Source organism: Myotis daubentonii, chromosome 7, assembly GCF_963259705.1.
Source record: "Myotis daubentonii chromosome 7, mMyoDau2.1, whole genome shotgun sequence".
NCBI lineage: Eukaryota > Metazoa > Chordata > Mammalia > Chiroptera > Vespertilionidae > Myotis > Myotis daubentonii.
Window position 1 is genome coordinate 2,210,260 of NC_081846.1, and position 21,386 is coordinate 2,231,645.

Here is a 21,386-nt window from a genome sequence, read left to right on the forward strand (position 1 = left end):
GCTATAATTGATCTTCATAAATATTGATATGGATTTATATAACAGGTGTGCGAGGAACAGAAGAGACCGCCTATAGAAATAATTCATTCCCAGTAAGGCATCTGTGTAAGGCTCTCTGACCTGGAAGTAACTGCAAGTAGTAAAAGAATTGAACATGGGCAGTAAAATCTCATTGAAAATAACACATAATATTGTCTACAGCTTTTAAAACTTACAGAGAGCTTTTAAACCCATTGTGATTTTTAGAAAATCTCAGAAAGAAGGGTATGGTTATTCCTATTATTTTGGGAGACAACTGTTACTCTAAGAATCTTTATTGATTATTTGAAAGAATTCATAGCTTGAGAAATTTGGTAATTTATAAGCCTTAAATTGTACTTTCTCTTTGGGAGGGTATTTTCTGAAAGAAGACATTTTCTAAAGAAAAACAGAACTTACAGGTAAGCCACGTTTCCCAGCCCGACCAGGCGGTCCTGTGGGACCCCGGGAACCCTGGAAGAAATTTTCACAAAAGTTGGAAAAAACAAAAACAAAAACAAGTGCGTATACTATGTAGATATAGAATGCAAAAGACTTATTTGTGGTTGGGTATTTACTAAGTTTATGTGCACCTATGCATACTCTTCTGGCTAATTAATGAAAACCAGGCTAATGTCCCTGGTATAAGAATGTGTTCATCTCACTCCAATGACACTCTATAATCAGTTTTATTAATTGGTGAAGCAGTACTTGCTTAAATTTAACAGGATTTCCTATAAATCACAACATTTTAGGTGGTGAAAGTCAAAGCATCAGAAATTTGAATATCTATTAGAAATCAAATGTTTGCCTCGAGGACTAAGAAAATTAGCTCATAATGAACTGTTTGTCATTCTTGGTTTGGAGTCCTAGTCAAGAGCACATGGGTGACTGTATGCATGCGTGCAGGCAGCTCTAGTCAAGGGCACATGTGAGACTGTACGTATGCGTCCAAGTAGCTCTAGTCAAGGGCACATGGGTAACTGAACACATGCGTGCAAGTAGCTCTAGTCAAGGGCACATGTGTGACTGTACACATGCATGCAAGCAGCTCTAGTCAAGGGCACATGTGTGACTGTACACATGCGTGCAAGCAGCTCTAGTCAAGGGCACATGTGTGACTGCACGTATGCATACAAGTAGCTCCAGTGAAGGGCACATGGGTGACTGTACGTATGCGTCCAAGTAGCTCTAGTGAAGGGCAACATGGGTGACTGTACGTATGCGTTCAAGTAGCTCTAGTCAAGGGCACATGTGTGACTGTACGTATGCATCCAAGTAGCTCTAGTGAAGGGCACATGGGTGACTGTACGTATGCATCCAAGTAGCTCTAGTCAAGGGCACATGTGTGACTGTACGTATGCGTCCAAGTAGCTCTAGTGAAGGGCACATGTGTGACTGTACGTATGCGTCCAAGTAGCTCTAGTCAAGGGCACATGGGTGACTGTACGTATGCGTCCAAGTAGCTCTAGTCAAGGGCACATGGGTGACTGTACGTATGCGTCCAAGTAGCTCTAGTGAAGGGCACATGTGTGACTGTACGTATGCGTCCAAGTAGCTCTAGTCAAGGGCACATGTGTGACTGTACGTATGCGTCCAAGTAGCCCTAGTGAAGGGCACATGGGTGACTGTACGTATGCGTCCAAGTAGCTCTAGTGAAGGGCACATGTGTGACTGTACGTATGCATCCAAGTAGCTCTAGTGAAGGGCACATGTGTGACTGTACGTATGCGTCCAAGTAGCTCTAGTGAAGGGCACATGTGTGACTGTACGTATGCATCCAAGTAGCTCTAGTGAAGGGCACATGGGTGACTGTACGTATGCATCCAAGTAGCTCTAGTCAAGGGCACATGTGTGACTGTACGTATGCGTCCAAGTAGCTCTAGTGAAGGGCACATGTGTGACTGTACGTATGCGTCCAAGTAGCTCTAGTGAAGGGCACATGGGTGACTGTACGTATGCGTCCAAGTAGCTCTAGTGAAGGGCACATGGGTGACTGTACGTATGCATCCAAGTAGCTCTAGTCAAGGGCACATGGGTGACTGTACGTATGCGTCCAAGTAGCTCTAGTGAAGGGCACATGTGTGACTGTACGTATGCGTCCAAGTAGCTCTAGTGAAGGGCACATGTGTGACTGTACGTATGCGTCCAAGTAGCTCTAGTGAAGGGCACATGGGTGACTGTACGTATGCGTCCAAGTAGCTCTAGTGAAGGGCACATGGGTGACTGTACGTATGCGTCCAAGTAGCTCTAGTGAAGGGCACATGTGTGACTGTACGTATGCGTCCAAGTAGCTCCAGTGAAGGGCACATGGGTGACTGTACGTATGCGTCCAAGTAGCTCTAGTGAAGGGCAACATGGGTGACTGTACGTATGCGTCCAAGTAGCTATAGTCAAGGGCACATGTGTGACTGTACGTATGCATCCAAGTAGCTCTAGTGAAGGGCACATGGGTGACTGTACGTATGCATCCAAGTAGCCCTAGTGAAGGGCACATGGGTGACTGTACGTATGCGTCCAAGTAGCTCTAGTCAAGGGCACATGTGTGACTGTACGTATGCATCCAAGTAGCTCTAGTGAAGGGCACATGGGTGACTGTACGTATGCGTCCAAGTAGCTCTAGTGAAGGGCACATGGGTGACTGTACGTATGCGTCCAAGTAGCTCTAGTGAAGGGCACATGGGTGACTGTACGTATGCGTCCAAGTAGCTCTAGTCAAGGGCACATGGGTGACTGTACGTATGCGTCCAAGTAGCTCTAGTCAAGGGCACATGGGTGACTGTACGTATGCGTCCAAGTAGCTCTAGTGAAGGGCACATGGGTGACTGTACGTATGCATCCAAGTAGCTCTAGTGAAGGGCACATGGGTGACTGTACGTATGCATCCAAGTAGCTCTAGTCAAGGGCACATGTGTGACTGTACGTATGCGTCCAAGTAGCTCTAGTGAAGGGCACATGTGTGACTGTACGTATGCGTTCAAGTAGCTCTAGTGAAGGGCACATGGGTGACTGTACGTATGCATCCAAGTAGCTCTAGTGAAGGGCACATGGGTGACTGTACGTATGCATCCAAGTAGCTCTAGTGAAGGGAACATGTGTGACTGTACGTATGCGTTCAAGTAGCTCTAGTCAAGGGCACATGTGTGACTGTACGTATGCGTCCAAGTAGCTCTAGTGAAGGGCACATGTGTGACTGTACGTATGCATCCAAGTAGCTCTAGTCAAGGGCACATGTGTGACTGTACGTATGCGTCCAAGTAGCTCTAGTGAAGGGCACATGGGTGACTGTACGTATGCGTTCAAGTAGCTCTAGTGAAGGGCACATGGGTGACTGTACGTATGCATCCAAGTAGCTCTAGTCAAGGGCACATGTGTGACTGTACGTATGCGTCCAAGTAGCTCTAGTGAAGGGCACATGTGTGACTGTACGTATGCGTTCAAGTAGCTCTAGTGAAGGGCACATGGGTGACTGTACGTATGCATCCAAGTAGCTCTAGTGAAGGGCACAGGGGTGACTGTACGTATGCGTCCAAGTAGCTCTAGTCAAGGGCACATGTGTGACTGTACGTATGCATCCAAGTAGCTCTAGTCAAGGGCACATGGGTGACTGTACGTATGCGTCCAAGTAGCTCTAGTGAAGGGCACATGGGTGACTGTACGTATGCGTCCAAGTAGCTCTAGTCAAGGGCACATGTGTGACTGTACGTATGCGTCCAAGTAGCTCTAGTCAAGGGCACATGGGTGACTGTACGTATGCGTCCAAGTAGCTCTAGTCAAGGGCACATGGGTGACTGTACGTATGCGTCCAAGTAGCTCTAGTCAAGGGCACATGGGTGACTGTACGTATGCGTCCAAGTAGCTCTAGTCAAGGGCACATGTGTGACTGTACGTATGCGTCCAAGTAGCTCTAGTCAAGGGCACATGTGTGACTGTACGTATGCGTCCAAGTAGCTCTAGTCAAGGGCACATGGGTGACTGTACGTATGCGTCCAAGTAGCTCTAGTGAAGGGCACATGGGTGACAGTACGTATGCGTCCAAGTAGCTCTAGTCAAGGGCACATGGGTGACTGTACGTATGCGTCCAAGTAGCTCTAGTGAAGGGCACATGGGTGACTGTACGTATGCATCCAGTTAGCTCTAGTGAAGGGCACATGGGTGACTGTACGTATGCATCCAAGTAGCTCTAGTCAAGGGCACATGTGTGACTGTACGTATGCGTCCAAGTAGCTCTAGTGAAGGGCACATGTGTGACTGTACGTATGCGTCCAAGTAGCTCTAGTGAAGGGCACATGGGTGACTGTACGTATGCGTCCAAGTAGCTCTAGTGAAGGGCACATGGGTGACTGTACGTATGCATCCAAGTAGCTCTAGTCAAGGGCACATGGGTGACTGTACGTATGCGTCCAAGTAGCTCTAGTGAAGGGCACATGTGTGACTGTACGTATGCATCCAAGTAGCTCTAGTGAAGGGCACATGGGTGACTGTACGTATGCATCCAAGTAGCTCTAGTCAAGGGCACATGTGTGACTGTACGTATGCGTCCAAGTAGCTCTAGTGAAGGGCACATGTGTGACTGTACGTATGCGTCCAAGTAGCTCTAGTGAAGGGCACATGGGTGACTGTACGTATGCGTCCAAGTAGCTCTAGTGAAGGGCACATGGGTGACTGTACGTATGCATCCAAGTAGCTCTAGTCAAGGGCACATGGGTGACTGTACGTATGCGTCCAAGTAGCTCTAGTGAAGGGCACATGTGTGACTGTACGTATGCGTCCAAGTAGCTCTAGTGAAGGGGACATGTGTGACTGTACGTATGCGTCCAAGTAGCTCTAGTGAAGGGCACATGGGTGACTGTACGTATGCGTCCAAGTAGCTCTAGTGAAGGGCACATGGGTGACTGTACGTATGCGTCCAAGTAGCTCTAGTGAAGGGCACATGTGTGACTGTACGTATGCGTCCAAGTAGCTCCAGTGAAGGGCACATGGGTGACTGTACGTATGCGTCCAAGTAGCTCTAGTGAAGGGCAACATGGGTGACTGTACGTATGCGTCCAAGTAGCTCTAGTCAAGGGCACATGTGTGACTGTACGTATGCATCCAAGTAGCTCTAGTGAAGGGCACATGGGTGACTGTACGTATGCATCCAAGTAGCCCTAGTGAAGGGCACATGGGTGACTGTACGTATGCGTCCAAGTAGCTCTAGTCAAGGGCACATGTGTGACTGTACGTATGCATCCAAGTAGCTCTAGTGAAGGGCACATGGGTGACTGTACGTATGCGTCCAAGTAGCTCTAGTCAAGGGCACATGGGCGACTGTACGTATGCGTCCAAGTAGCTCTAGTGAAGGGCACATGGGTGACTGTACTTATGCGTCCAAGTAGCTCTAGTCAAGGGCACATGGGTGACTGTACGTATGCGTCCAAGTAGCTCTAGTCAAGGGCACATGGGTGACTGTACGTATGCGTCCAAGTAGCTCTAGTGAAGGGCACATGGGTGACTGTACGTATGCATCCAAGTAGCTCTAGTGAAGGGCACATGGGTGACTGTACGTATGCATCCAAGTAGCTCTAGTCAAGGGCACATGTGTGACTGTACGTATGCGTCCAAGTAGCTCTAGTGAAGGGCACATGTGTGACTGTACGTATGCGTTCAAGTAGCTCTAGTGAAGGGCACATGGGTGACTGTACGTATGCATCCAAGTAGCTCTAGTGAAGGGCACATGGGTGACTGTACGTATGCATCCAAGTAGCTCTAGTGAAGGGAACATGTGTGACTGTACGTATGCGTTCAAGTAGCTCTAGTCAAGGGCACATGTGTGACTGTACGTATGCGTCCAAGTAGCTCTAGTGAAGGGCACATGTGTGACTGTACGTATGCGTTCAAGTAGCTCTAGTCAAGGGCACATGTGTGACTGTACGTATGCGTCCAAGTAGCTCTAGTGAAGGGCACATGGGTGACTGTACGTATGCATCCAAGTAGCTCTAGTCAAGGGCACATGTGTGACTGTACGTATGCGTCCAAGTAGCTCTAGTGAAGGGCACATGTGTGACTGTACGTATGCGTTCAAGTAGCTCTAGTGAAGGGCACATGGGTGACTGTACGTATGCATCCAAGTAGCTCTAGTGAAGGGCACAGGGGTGACTGTACGTATGCGTTCAAGTAGCTCTAGTGAAGGGCACATGTGTGACTGTACGTATGCATCCAAGTAGCTCTAGTCAAGGGCACATGGGTGACTGTACGTATGCGTCCAAGTAGCTCTAGTGAAGGGCACATGGGTGACTGTACGTATGCGTCCAAGTAGCTCTAGTCAAGGGCACATGTGTGACTGTACGTATGCGTCCAAGTAGCTCTAGTCAAGGGCACATGGGTGACTGTACGTATGCGTCCAAGTAGCTCTAGTCAAGGGCACATGGGTGACTGTACGTATGCGTCCAAGTAGCTCTAGTCAAGGGCACATGGGTGACTGTACGTATGCGTCCAAGTAGCTCTAGTCAAGGGCACATGTGTGACTGTACGTATGCGTCCAAGTAGCTCTAGTCAAGGGCACATGTGTGACTGTACGTATGCGTCCAAGTAGCTCTAGTCAAGGGCACATGGGTGACTGTACGTATGCGTCCAAGTAGCTCTAGTGAAGGGCACATGGGTGACAGTACGTATGCGTCCAAGTAGCTCTAGTCAAGGGCACATGGGTGACTGTACGTATGCGTCCAAGTAGCTCTAGTGAAGGGCACATGTGTGACTGTACGTATGCGTCCAAGTAGCTCTAGTGAAGGGCACATGTGTGACTGTACGTATGCGTCCAAGCAGCTCTAGTGAAGGGCACAGGGGTGACTGTACGTATGCGTCCAAGTAGCTCTAGTGAAGGGCACATGGGTGACTGTACGTATGCATCCAGTTAGCTCTAGTGAAGGGCACATGGGTGACTGTACGTATGCGTCCAAGTAGCTCTAGTGAAGGGCAACATGGGTGACTGTACGTATGCGTTCAAGTAGCTCTAGTCAAGGGCACATGTGTGACTGTACGTATGCATCCAAGTAGCTCTAGTGAAGGGCACATGGGTGACTGTACGTATGCATCCAAGTAGCTCTAGTCAAGGGAACATGTGTGACTGTACGTATGCGTCCAAGTAGCTCTAGTGAAGGGCACATGTGTGACTGTACGTATGCGTCCAAGTAGCTCTAGTCAAGGGCACATGGGTGACTGTACGTATGCGTCCAAGTAGCTCTAGTCAAGGGCACATGGGTGACTGTACGTATGCGTCCAAGTAGCTCTAGTGAAGGGAACATGTGTGACTGTACGTATGCGTCCAAGTAGCTCTAGTCAAGGGCACATGTGTGACTGTACGTATGCGTCCAAGTAGCCCTAGTGAAGGGCACATGGGTGACTGTACGTATGCGTCCAAGTAGCTCTAGTGAAGGGCACATGTGTGACTGTACGTATGCATCCAAGTAGCTCTAGTGAAGGGCACATGTGTGACTGTACGTATGCGTCCAAGTAGCTCTAGTGAAGGGCACATGTGTGACTGTACGTATGCATCCAAGTAGCTCTAGTGAAGGGCACATGGGTGACTGTACGTATGCATCCAAGTAGCTCTAGTCAAGGGCACATGTGTGACTGTACGTATGCGTCCAAGTAGCTCTAGTGAAGGGCACATGTGTGACTGTACGTATGCGTCCAAGTAGCTCTAGTCAAGGGCACATGGGTGACTGTACGTATGCGTCCAAGTAGCTCTAGTCAAGGGCACATGGGTGACTGTACGTATGCGTCCAAGTAGCTCTAGTGAAGGGCACATGTGTGACTGTACGTATGCGTCCAAGTAGCTCTAGTCAAGGTCACATGTGTGACTGTACGTATGCGTCCAAGTAGCCCTAGTGAAGGGCACATGGGTGACTGTACGTATGCGTCCAAGTAGCTCTAGTGAAGGGCACATGTGTGACTGTACGTATGCATCCAAGTAGCTCTAGTGAAGGGCACATGTGTGACTGTACGTATGCGTCCAAGTAGCTCTAGTGAAGGGCACATGTGTGACTGTACGTATGCATCCAAGTAGCTCTAGTGAAGGGCACATGGGTGACTGTACGTATGCATCCAAGTAGCTCTAGTCAAGGGCACATGTGTGACTGTACGTATGCGTCCAAGTAGCTCTAGTGAAGGGCACATGTGTGACTGTACGTATGCGTCCAAGTAGCTCTAGTGAAGGGCACATGGGTGACTGTACGTATGCGTCCAAGTAGCTCTAGTGAAGGGCACATGGGTGACTGTACGTATGCATCCAAGTAGCTCTAGTCAAGGGCACATGGGTGACTGTACGTATGCGTCCAAGTAGCTCTAGTGAAGGGCACATGTGTGACTGTACGTATGCGTCCAAGTAGCTCTAGTGAAGGGGACATGTGTGACTGTACGTATGCGTCCAAGTAGCTCTAGTGAAGGGCACATGGGTGACTGTACGTATGCGTCCAAGTAGCTCTAGTGAAGGGCACATGGGTGACTGTACGTATGCGTCCAAGTAGCTCTAGTGAAGGGCACATGTGTGACTGTACGTATGCGTCCAAGTAGCTCCAGTGAAGGGCACATGGGTGACTGTACGTATGCGTCCAAGTAGCTCTAGTGAAGGGCAACATGGGTGACTGTACGTATGCGTCCAAGTAGCTATAGTCAAGGGCACATGTGTGACTGTACGTATGCATCCAAGTAGCTCTAGTGAAGGGCACATGGGTGACTGTACGTATGCATCCAAGTAGCCCTAGTGAAGGGCACATGGGTGACTGTACGTATGCGTCCAAGTAGCTCTAGTCAAGGGCACATGTGTGACTGTACGTATGCATCCAAGTAGCTCTAGTGAAGGGCACATGGGTGACTGTACGTATGCGTCCAAGTAGCTCTAGTGAAGGGCACATGGGTGACTGTACGTATGCGTCCAAGTAGCTCTAGTGAAGGGCACATGGGTGACTGTACGTATGCGTCCAAGTAGCTCTAGTCAAGGGCACATGGGTGACTGTACGTATGCGTCCAAGTAGCTCTAGTCAAGGGCACATGGGTGACTGTACGTATGCGTCCAAGTAGCTCTAGTGAAGGGCACATGGGTGACTGTACGTATGCATCCAAGTAGCTCTAGTGAAGGGCACATGGGTGACTGTACGTATGCATCCAAGTAGCTCTAGTCAAGGGCACATGTGTGACTGTACGTATGCGTCCAAGTAGCTCTAGTGAAGGGCACATGTGTGACTGTACGTATGCGTTCAAGTAGCTCTAGTGAAGGGCACATGGGTGACTGTACGTATGCATCCAAGTAGCTCTAGTGAAGGGCACATGGGTGACTGTACGTATGCATCCAAGTAGCTCTAGTGAAGGGAACATGTGTGACTGTACGTATGCGTTCAAGTAGCTCTAGTCAAGGGCACATGTGTGACTGTACGTATGCGTCCAAGTAGCTCTAGTGAAGGGCACATGTGTGACTGTACGTATGCATCCAAGTAGCTCTAGTCAAGGGCACATGTGTGACTGTACGTATGCGTCCAAGTAGCTCTAGTGAAGGGCACATGGGTGACTGTACGTATGCGTTCAAGTAGCTCTAGTGAAGGGCACATGGGTGACTGTACGTATGCATCCAAGTAGCTCTAGTCAAGGGCACATGTGTGACTGTACGTATGCGTCCAAGTAGCTCTAGTGAAGGGCACATGTGTGACTGTACGTATGCGTCCAAGTAGCTCTAGTCAAGGGCACATGTGTGACTGTACGTATGCGTCCAAGTAGCTCTAGTGAAGGGCACATGTGTGACTGTACGTATGCGTCCAAGTAGCTCTAGTGAAGGGCAACATGGGTGACTGTACGTATGCGTTCAAGTAGCTCTAGTCAAGGGCACATGTGTGACTGTACGTATGCATCCAAGTAGCTCTAGTGAAGGGCACATGGGTGACTGTACGTATGCATCCAAGTAGCTCTAGTCAAGGGAACATGTGTGACTGTACGTATGCGTCCAAGTAGCTCTAGTGAAGGGCACATGTGTGACTGTACGTATGCGTCCAAGTAGCTCTAGTCAAGGGCACATGGGTGACTGTACGTATGCGTCCAAGTAGCTCTAGTCAAGGGCACATGGGTGACTGTACGTATGCGTCCAAGTAGCTCTAGTGAAGGGAACATGTGTGACTGTACGTATGCGTCCAAGTAGCTCTAGTCAAGGGCACATGTGTGACTGTACGTATGCGTCCAAGTAGCCCTAGTGAAGGGCACATGGGTGACTGTACGTATGCGTCCAAGTAGCTCTAGTGAAGGGCACATGTGTGACTGTACGTATGCATCCAAGTAGCTCTAGTGAAGGGCACATGTGTGACTGTACGTATGCGTCCAAGTAGCTCTAGTGAAGGGCACATGTGTGACTGTACGTATGCATCCAAGTAGCTCTAGTGAAGGGCACATGGGTGACTGTACGTATGCATCCAAGTAGCTCTAGTCAAGGGCACATGTGTGACTGTACGTATGCGTCCAAGTAGCTCTAGTGAAGGGCACATGTGTGACTGTACGTATGCGTCCAAGTAGCTCTAGTCAAGGGCACATGGGTGACTGTACGTATGCGTCCAAGTAGCTCTAGTCAAGGGCACATGGGTGACTGTACGTATGCGTCCAAGTAGCTCTAGTGAAGGGCACATGTGTGACTGTACGTATGCGTCCAAGTAGCTCTAGTCAAGGTCACATGTGTGACTGTACGTATGCGTCCAAGTAGCCCTAGTGAAGGGCACATGGGTGACTGTACGTATGCGTCCAAGTAGCTCTAGTGAAGGGCACATGTGTGACTGTACGTATGCATCCAAGTAGCTCTAGTGAAGGGCACATGTGTGACTGTACGTATGCGTCCAAGTAGCTCTAGTGAAGGGCACATGTGTGACTGTACGTATGCATCCAAGTAGCTCTAGTGAAGGGCACATGGGTGACTGTACGTATGCATCCAAGTAGCTCTAGTCAAGGGCACATGTGTGACTGTACGTATGCGTCCAAGTAGCTCTAGTGAAGGGCACATGTGTGACTGTACGTATGCGTCCAAGTAGCTCTAGTGAAGGGCACATGGGTGACTGTACGTATGCGTCCAAGTAGCTCTAGTGAAGGGCACATGGGTGACTGTACGTATGCATCCAAGTAGCTCTAGTCAAGGGCACATGGGTGACTGTACGTATGCGTCCAAGTAGCTCTAGTGAAGGGCACATGTGTGACTGTACGTATGCGTCCAAGTAGCTCTAGTGAAGGGCACATGGGTGACTGTACGTATGCGTCCAAGTAGCTCTAGTGAAGGGCACATGGGTGACTGTACGTATGCGTCCAAGTAGCTCTAGTGAAGGGCACATGGGTGACTGTACGTATGCGTCCAAGTAGCTCTAGTGAAGGGCACATGTGTGACTGTACGTATGCGTCCAAGTAGCTCCAGTGAAGGGCACATGGGTGACTGTACGTATGCGTCCAAGTAGCTCTAGTGAAGGGCAACATGGGTGACTGTACGTATGCGTCCAAGTAGCTATAGTCAAGGGCACATGTGTGACTGTACGTATGCATCCAAGTAGCTCTAGTGAAGGGCACATGGGTGACTGTACGTATGCATCCAAGTAGCCCTAGTGAAGGGCACATGGGTGACTGTACGTATGCGTCCAAGTAGCTCTAGTCAAGGGCACATGTGTGACTGTACGTATGCATCCAAGTAGCTCTAGTGAAGGGCACATGGGTGACTGTACGTATGCGTCCAAGTAGCTCTAGTGAAGGGCACATGGGTGACTGTACGTATGCGTCCAAGTAGCTCTAGTGAAGGGCACATGGGTGACTGTACGTATGCGTCCAAGTAGCTCTAGTCAAGGGCACATGGGTGACTGTACGTATGCGTCCAAGTAGCTCTAGTCAAGGGCACATGGGTGACTGTACGTATGCGTCCAAGTAGCTCTAGTGAAGGGCACATGGGTGACTGTACGTATGCATCCAAGTAGCTCTAGTGAAGGGCACATGGGTGACTGTACGTATGCATCCAAGTAGCTCTAGTCAAGGGCACATGTGTGACTGTACGTATGCGTCCAAGTAGCTCTAGTGAAGGGCACATGTGTGACTGTACGTATGCGTTCAAGTAGCTCTAGTGAAGGGCACATGGGTGACTGTACGTATGCATCCAAGTAGCTCTAGTGAAGGGCACATGGGTGACTGTACGTATGCATCCAAGTAGCTCTAGTGAAGGGAACATGTGTGACTGTACGTATGCGTTCAAGTAGCTCTAGTCAAGGGCACATGTGTGACTGTACGTATGCGTCCAAGTAGCTCTAGTGAAGGGCACATGTGTGACTGTACGTATGCATCCAAGTAGCTCTAGTCAAGGGCACATGTGTGACTGTACGTATGCGTCCAAGTAGCTCTAGTGAAGGGCACATGGGTGACTGTACGTATGCGTTCAAGTAGCTCTAGTGAAGGGCACATGGGTGACTGTACGTATGCATCCAAGTAGCTCTAGTCAAGGGCACATGTGTGACTGTACGTATGCGTCCAAGTAGCTCTAGTGAAGGGCACATGTGTGACTGTACGTATGCGTTCAAGTAGCTCTAGTGAAGGGCACATGGGTGACTGTACGTATGCATCCAAGTAGCTCTAGTGAAGGGCACAGGGGTGACTGTACGTATGCGTCCAAGTAGCTCTAGTCAAGGGCACATGTGTGACTGTACGTATGCATCCAAGTAGCTCTAGTCAAGGGCACATGGGTGACTGTACGTATGCGTCCAAGTAGCTCTAGTGAAGGGCACATGGGTGACTGTACGTATGCGTCCAAGTAGCTCTAGTCAAGGGCACATGTGTGACTGTACGTATGCGTCCAAGTAGCTCTAGTCAAGGGCACATGGGTGACTGTACGTATGCGTCCAAGTAGCTCTAGTCAAGGGCACATGGGTGACTGTACGTATGCGTCCAAGTAGCTCTAGTCAAGGGCACATGGGTGACTGTACGTATGCGTCCAAGTAGCTCTAGTCAAGGGCACATGTGTGACTGTACGTATGCGTCCAAGTAGCTCTAGTCAAGGGCACATGTGTGACTGTACGTATGCGTCCAAGTAGCTCTAGTCAAGGGCACATGGGTGACTGTACGTATGCGTCCAAGTAGCTCTAGTGAAGGGCACATGGGTGACAGTACGTATGCGTCCAAGTAGCTCTAGTCAAGGGCACATGGGTGACTGTACGTATGCGTCCAAGTAGCTCTAGTGAAGGGCACATGTGTGACTGTACGTATGCGTCCAAGTAGCTCTAGTGAAGGGCACATGGGTGACTGTACGTATGCATCCAGTTAGCTCTAGTGAAGGGCACATGGGTGACTGTACGTATGCATCCAAGTAGCTCTAGTCAAGGGCACATGTGTGACTGTACGTATGCGTCCAAGTAGCTCTAGTGAAGGGCACATGTGTGACTGTACGTATGCGTCCAAGTAGCTCTAGTGAAGGGCACATGGGTGACTGTACGTATGCGTCCAAGTAGCTCTAGTGAAGGGCACATGGGTGACTGTACGTATGCATCCAAGTAGCTCTAGTCAAGGGCACATGGGTGACTGTACGTATGCGTCCAAGTAGCTCTAGTGAAGGGCACATGTGTGACTGTACGTATGCATCCAAGTAGCTCTAGTGAAGGGCACATGGGTGACTGTACGTATGCATCCAAGTAGCTCTAGTCAAGGGCACATGTGTGACTGTACGTATGCGTCCAAGTAGCTCTAGTGAAGGGCACATGTGTGACTGTACGTATGCGTCCAAGTAGCTCTAGTGAAGGGCACATGGGTGACTGTACGTATGCGTCCAAGTAGCTCTAGTGAAGGGCACATGGGTGACTGTACGTATGCATCCAAGTAGCTCTAGTCAAGGGCACATGGGTGACTGTACGTATGCGTCCAAGTAGCTCTAGTGAAGGGCACATGTGTGACTGTACGTATGCGTCCAAGTAGCTCTAGTGAAGGGGACATGTGTGACTGTACGTATGCGTCCAAGTAGCTCTAGTGAAGGGCACATGGGTGACTGTACGTATGCGTCCAAGTAGCTCTAGTGAAGGGCACATGGGTGACTGTACGTATGCGTCCAAGTAGCTCTAGTGAAGGGCACATGTGTGACTGTACGTATGCGTCCAAGTAGCTCCAGTGAAGGGCACATGGGTGACTGTACGTATGCGTCCAAGTAGCTCTAGTGAAGGGCAACATGGGTGACTGTACGTATGCGTCCAAGTAGCTCTAGTCAAGGGCACATGTGTGACTGTACGTATGCATCCAAGTAGCTCTAGTGAAGGGCATATGGGTGACTGTACGTATGCATCCAAGTAGCCCTAGTGAAGGGCACATGGGTGACTGTACGTATGCGTCCAAGTAGCTCTAGTCAAGGGCACATGTGTGACTGTACGTATGCATCCAAGTAGCTCTAGTGAAGGGCACATGGGTGACTGTACGTATGCGTCCAAGTAGCTCTAGTCAAGGGCACATGGGTGACTGTACGTATGCGTCCAAGTAGCTCTAGTGAAGGGCACATGGGTGACTGTACTTATGCGTCCAAGTAGCTCTAGTCAAGGGCACATGGGTGACTGTACGTATGCGTCCAAGTAGCTCTAGTCAAGGGCACATGGGTGACTGTACGTATGCGTCCAAGTAGCTCTAGTGAAGGGCACATGGGTGACTGTACGTATGCATCCAAGTAGCTCTAGTGAAGGGCACATGGGTGACTGTACGTATGCATCCAAGTAGCTCTAGTCAAGGGCACATGTGTGACTGTACGTATGCGTCCAAGTAGCTCTAGTGAAGGGCACATGTGTGACTGTACGTATGCGTTCAAGTAGCTCTAGTGAAGGGCACATGGGTGACTGTACGTATGCATCCAAGTAGCTCTAGTGAAGGGCACATGGGTGACTGTACGTATGCATCCAAGTAGCTCTAGTGAAGGGAACATGTGTGACTGTACGTATGCGTTCAAGTAGCTCTAGTCAAGGGCACATGTGTGACTGTACGTATGCGTCCAAGTAGCTCTAGTGAAGGGCACATGTGTGACTGTACGTATGCGTTCAAGTAGCTCTAGTCAAGGGCACATGTGTGACTGTACGTATGCGTCCAAGTAGCTCTAGTGAAGGGCACATGGGTGACTGTACGTATGCATCCAAGTAGCTCTAGTCAAGGGCACATGTGTGACTGTACGTATGCGTCCAAGTAGCTCTAGTGAAGGGCACATGTGTGACTGTACGTATGCGTTCAAGTAGCTCTAGTGAAGGGCACATGGGTGACTGTACGTATGCATCCAAGTAGCTCTAGTGAAGGGCACAGGGGTGACTGTACGTATGCGTTCAAGTAGCTCTAGTGAAGGGCACATGTGTGACTGTACGTATGCATCCAAGTAGCTCTAGTCAAGGGCACATGGGTGACTGTACGTATGCGTCCAAGTAGCTCTAGTGAAGGGCACATGGGTGACTGTACGTATGCGTCCAAGTAGCTCTAGTCAAGGGCACATGTGTGACTGTACGTATGCGTCCAAGTAGCTCTAGTCAAGGGCACATGGGTGACTGTACGTATGCGTCCAAGTAGCTCTAGTCAAGGGCACATGGGTGACTGTACGTATGCGTCCAAGTAGCTCTAGTCAAGGGCACATGGGTGACTGTACGTATGCGTCCAAGTAGCTCTAGTCAAGGGCACATGTGTGACTGTACGTATGCGTCCAAGTAGCTCTAGTCAAGGGCACATGTGTGACTGTACGTATGCGTCCAAGTAGCTCTAGTCAAGGGCACATGGGTGACTGTACGTATGCGTCCAAGTAGCTCTAGTGAAGGGCACATGGGTGACAGTACGTATGCGTCCAAGTAGCTCTAGTCAAGGGCACATGGGTGACTGTACGTATGCGTCCAAGTAGCTCTAGTGAAGGGCACATGTGTGACTGTACGTATGCGTCCAAGTAGCTCTAGTGAAGGGCACATGTGTGACTGTACGTATGCGTCCAAGCAGCTCTAGTGAAGGGCACAGGGGTGACTGTACGTATGCGTCCAAGTAGCTCTAGTGAAGGGCACATGGGTGACTGTACGTATGCATCCAGTTAGCTCTAGTGAAGGGCACATGGGTGACTGTACGTATGCATCCAAGTAGCTCTAGTCAAGGGCACATGTGTGACTGTACGTATGCGTCCAAGTAGCTCTAGTGAAGGGCACATGTGTGACTGTACGTATGCGTCCAAGTAGCTCTAGTGAAGGGCACATGGGTGACTGTACGTATGCGTCCAAGTAGCTCTAGTGAAGGGCACATGGGTGACTGTACGTATGCATCCAAGTAGCTCTAGTCAAGGGCACATGGGTGACTGTACGTATGCGTCCAAGTAGCTCTAGTGAAGGGCACATGTGTGACTGTACGTATGCGTCCAAGTAGCTCTAGTGAAGGGCACATGGGTGACTGTACGTATGCATCCAAGTAGCTCTAGTGAAGGGCACATGTGTGACTGTACGTATGCGTCCAAGTAGCTCTAGTGAAGGGCACATGTGTGACTGTACGTATGCATCCAAGTAGCTCTAGTGAAGGGCACATGGGTGACTGTACGTATGCATCCAAGTAGCTCTAGTCAAGGGCACATGTGTGACTGTACGTATGCGTCCAAGTAGCTCTAGTGAAGGGCACATGTGTGACTGTACGTATGCGTCCAAGTAGCTCTAGTGAAGGGCACATGGGTGACTGTACGTATGCGTCCAAGTAGCTCTAGTGAAGGGCACATGGGTGACTGTACGTATGCATCCAAGTAGCTCTAGTCAAGGGCACATGGGTGACTGTACGTATGCGTCCAAGTAGCTCTAGTGAAGGGCACATGTGTGACTGTACGTATGCGTCCAAGTAGCTCTAGTGAAGGGGACATGTGTGACTGTACGTATGCGTCCAAGTAGCTCTAGTGAAGGGCACATGGGTGACTGTACGTATGCGTCCAAGTAGCTCTAGTGAAGGGCACATGGGTGACTGTACGTATGCGTCCAAGTAGCTCTAGTGAAGGGCACATGTGTGACTGTACGTATGCGTCCAAGTAGCTCCAGTGAAGGGCACATGGGTGACTGTACGTATGCGTCCAAGTAGCTCTAGTGAAGGGCAACATGGGTGACTGTACGTATGCGTCCCAGTAGCTCTAGTCAAGGGCACATGTGTGACTGTACGTATGCATCCAAGTAGCTCTAGTGAAGGGCACATGGGTGACTGTACGTATGCATCCAAGTAGCCCTAGTGAAGGGCACATGGGTGACTGTACGTATGCGTCCAAGTAGCTCTAGTCAAGGGCACATGTGTGACTGTACGTATGCATCCAAGTAGCTCTAGTGAAGGGCACATGGGTGACTGTACGTATGCGTCCAAGTAGCTCTAGTCAAGGGCACATGGGTGACTGTACGTATGCGTCCAAGTAGCTCTAGTCAAGGGCACATGGGTGACTGTACGTATGCGTCCAAGTAGCTCTAGTCAAGGGCACATGGGTGACTGTACGTATGCGTCCAAGTAGCTCTAGTCAAGGGCACATGGGTGACTGTACGTATGCGTCCAAGTAGCTCTAGTGAAGGGCACATGGGTGACTGTACGTATGCATCCAAGTAGCTCTAGTGAAGGGCACATGGGTGACTGTACGTATGCATCCAAGTAGCTCTAGTCAAGGGCACATGTGTGACTGTACGTATGCGTCCAAGTAGCTCTAGTGAAGGGCACATGTGTGACTGTACGTATGCGTTCAAGTAGCTCTAGTGAAGGGCACATGGGTGACTGTACGTATGCATCCAAGTAGCTCTAGTGAAGGGCACATGGGTGACTGTACGTATGCATCCAAGTAGCTCTAGTGAAGGGAACATGTGTGACTGTACGTATGCGTTCAAGTAGCTCTAGTCAAGGGCACATGTGTGACTGTACGTATGCGTCCAAGTAGCTCTAGTGAAGGGCACATGTGTGACTGTACGTATGCGTTCAAGTAGCTCTAGTGAAGGGCACATGGGTGACTGTACGTATGCATCCAAGTAGCTCTAGTCAAGGGCACATTTGTGACTGTACGTATGCGTCCAAGTAGCTCTAGTGAAGGGCACATGTGTGACTGTACGTATGCGTTCAAGTAGCTCTAGTGAAGGGCACATGGGTGACTGTACGTATGCATCCAAGTAGCTCTAGTGAAGGGCACAGGGGTGACTGTACGTATGCGTCCAAGTAGCTCTAGTCAAGGGCACATGTGTGACTGTACGTATGCATCCAAGTAGCTCTAGTCAAGGGCACATGGGTGACTGTACGTATGCGTCCAAGTAGCTCTAGTGAAGGGCACATGGGTGACTGTACGTATGCGTCCAAGTAGCTCTAGTCAAGGGCACATGTGTGACTGTACGTATGCGTCCAAGTAGCTCTAGTGAAGGGCACATGGGTGACTGTACGTATGCGTCCAAGTAGCTCTAGTCAAGGGCACATGGGTGACTGTACGTATGCGTCCAAGTAGCTCTAGTCAAGGGCACATGGGTGACTGTACGTATGCGTCCAAGTAGCTCTAGTCAAGGGCACATGTGTGACTGTACGTACGCGTCAAAGTAGCTCTAGTCAAGGGCACATGTGTGACTGTACGTATGCGTCCAAGTAGCTCTAGTCAAGGGCACATGGGTGACTGTACGTATGCGTCCAAGTAGCTCTAGTGAAGGGCACATGGGTGACAGTACGTATGCGTCCAAGTAGCTCTAGTCAAGGGCACATGGGTGACTGTACGTATGCGTCCAAGTAGCTCTAGTGAAGGGCACATGTGTGACTGTACGTATGCGTCCAAGTAGCTCTAGTGAAGGGCACATGTGTGACTGTACGTATGCGTCCAAGTAGCTCTAGTGAAGGGCACATGTGTGACTGTACGTATGCGTCCAAGTAGCTCTAGTCAAGGGCACATGTGTGACTGTACGTATGCGTCCAAGTAGCTCTAGTCAAGGGCACATGGGTGACTGTACGTATGCGTCCAAGTAGCTCTAGTCAAGGGCACATGGGTGACTGTACGTATGCGTCCAAGTAGCTCTAGTGAAGGGCACATGGGTGACTGTACGTATGCGTCCAAGCAGCTCTAGTGAAGGGCACAGGGGTGACTGTACGTATGCGTCCAAGTAGCTCTAGTGAAGGGCACATGTGTGACTGTACGTATGCGTCCAAGTAGCTCTAGTGAAGGGCACATGTGTGACTGTACGTATGCGTCCAAGTAGCTCTAGTGAAGGGCACATGGGTGACTGTACGTATGTGTCCAAGTAGCTCTAGTGAAGGGCACATGGGTGACTGTACGTATGCGTCCAAGTAGCTCTAGTGAAGGGCACATGGGTGACTGTACGTATGTGTCCAAGTAGCTCTAGTGAAGGGCACATGTGTGACTGTACGTATGCGTCCAAGTAGCTCTAGTGAAGGGCACATGGGTGACTGTACGTATGCGTCCAAGTAGCTCTAGTGAAGGGCACATGTGTGACTGTACGCATGCGTCCAAGTAGCTCTAGTGAAGGGCACATGGGTGACTGTACGTATGCATCCAAGTAGCTCTAGTGAAGGGCACATGTGTGACTGTACGCATGCGTCCAAGTAGCTCTAGTGAAGGGCACATGGGTGACTGTACGCATGCGTTCAAGTGGCTCCTAATGCAGAGCATCGATGTTAGTCGCTGCCAGTGAAACGGCCTCTCCTTACCGGGTCTCCTCTCTGTCCTGCGTCTCCGGGGGCGCCAACGGGGCCGGGAGTGCCCGGGGCACCCTGAGAGCCTGGCAGACCCGCAGGTCCAGGGTCTCCACGGTCACCCTGACAAGGATAACAGGATATCACTCAACATTAATTCTCAATCAGTGGTATTCTATATGCCCATGTTATTCGCGATGAACAATACCTTTTTAAAAACTTACTTTATTATTTTACTTACAACTTACTGCAATAGTTTATTTACTTATTAATAACTCAAACTGAGAAGAATAAGATGATCCCTCCCAACCCCCGACCTCAGTGCTCCCCTCACTCCTGCCCTATTGCTTCCCTAGCCCCGATGCCGGACCCGAGCAGGTGGCACGTTTCTTATCCAGACGTCTCCGCTCTGGGGTGCCTGTGCTCTGGGCTGAGACAAAGGCTCGCTGAACAGTGTGGAAACAGAACATGTCAAAGAAACCGCTTTCCGGGTTCCCAGCCCCAGGCTGTGTGAGAAAACAAACGATGGGGCTCCTCCCCACGCTGTCACCATCGCATGAGGTCAAGGTCTGCACGCCGCTGCGGTGCGAGGCCCCGGAGGAAACAGCTCTGGGCCCAACGAGGGGGCTGCCCCCGAGTGCACAGGGCTCCTGAGAATAAACTCAGAAGCATCTGAAGAAGCAGCTGCCCCTGATTCCATCCGGAGACCCACTGCGCCCGGGCTCCGTCTCACTTGTCTCGTTAAGCAATCAAAAGCAGGATGCCCGCGGCAGGAACAGGGATTAACGCAAGGAATGGGGCAGGCCATTTTTTTTCTGACAGAAATCGCCTTACTTGCCTGGTTAGTTTGGCCACCAGGGCAAACTTGGGCAATAGATTAGAGAATAGACCCATAATACATTGAATAAGCTAAATTGGCAACTCTAGGATTTTGAAAGAAACATACAGAAAGCACATATTCACTTAGAAAATACCAAGGATGGCCTCTGCAACTATTTAAACTTATGATCAAAATAAAATGTGATGGAAACTTAAAATGCACATGGGGGTCCAAATATATCCACAGTGACATCGGGCATACAGCAGCAAATCTCTGAGGACTAATGCCCTACACAATATATACTGAGCAAGGGGAAATTTACATTCCCTGCCTTTATGTAGATGGGGGACCCCAAAATTCATCAAAACTCTTTCTTCCTCTTTACGTCAGTGCCTCATGGATACTCAACGTGGGATTTAAAACACAAATGCCCAATAGTGTATCCATCGTATTCAGAGTCTTTGAAAACCGAGGCTCAGAAACTGTGTTCCAGACCACACAGCCAGTTACTTCAGTGGTCAAGATGCCAACCAGGTCTGCCTGGCGTCCCAGCCTGCTCTGCAACAGGATGGGCCTCAGGGTGGGAAGAGCCGTGACGCCATGACAGGCTTAGGAGGGCTATGCTTGCCTTCCATACAGCGGGTCCCACACAGCCGTGTGGCCACCCGTCGGGACTGGAGCCCCTGGGAAAGCTGGGACATGTCCGGCTCGGTCAGTGCCTGTCTGATCTAGAACCACGTCATGAAATACTAGCTACTAACAATTCCCAGAGAGCCACGGGGCTTCTTTGCGGGGCATCCCGTTAGTGGGTGCGTGGGGAAATGCAGATGTCCCACAGCTCCCACACTTCTGCAAGTTGAGTTTGAAATCTAGACCACTGCATAGGAGCCTCGTCCGATGCCTTCGTGTT

The 21,386-nt window shown here is 50.0% G+C and overlaps 1 protein-coding gene across 1 annotated transcript in view; it reads right to left on the minus strand.

Moving 5' to 3' along the window:
* COL5A2 (collagen type V alpha 2 chain) overlaps positions 1–21,386 on the minus strand; it is a 154,893-nt gene that overhangs the window by 10,874 nt on the left and 122,633 nt on the right. The window contains exons 45-46 of the mRNA XM_059704846.1: positions 19,672–19,779; positions 439–492 (exon numbers count right to left, since the gene is read on the minus strand). Of these exons, the coding sequence (XP_059560829.1) occupies positions 439–492; positions 19,672–19,779 (162 nt within the window). The remainder of the gene's footprint in view (positions 1–438; positions 493–19,671; positions 19,780–21,386) is intronic.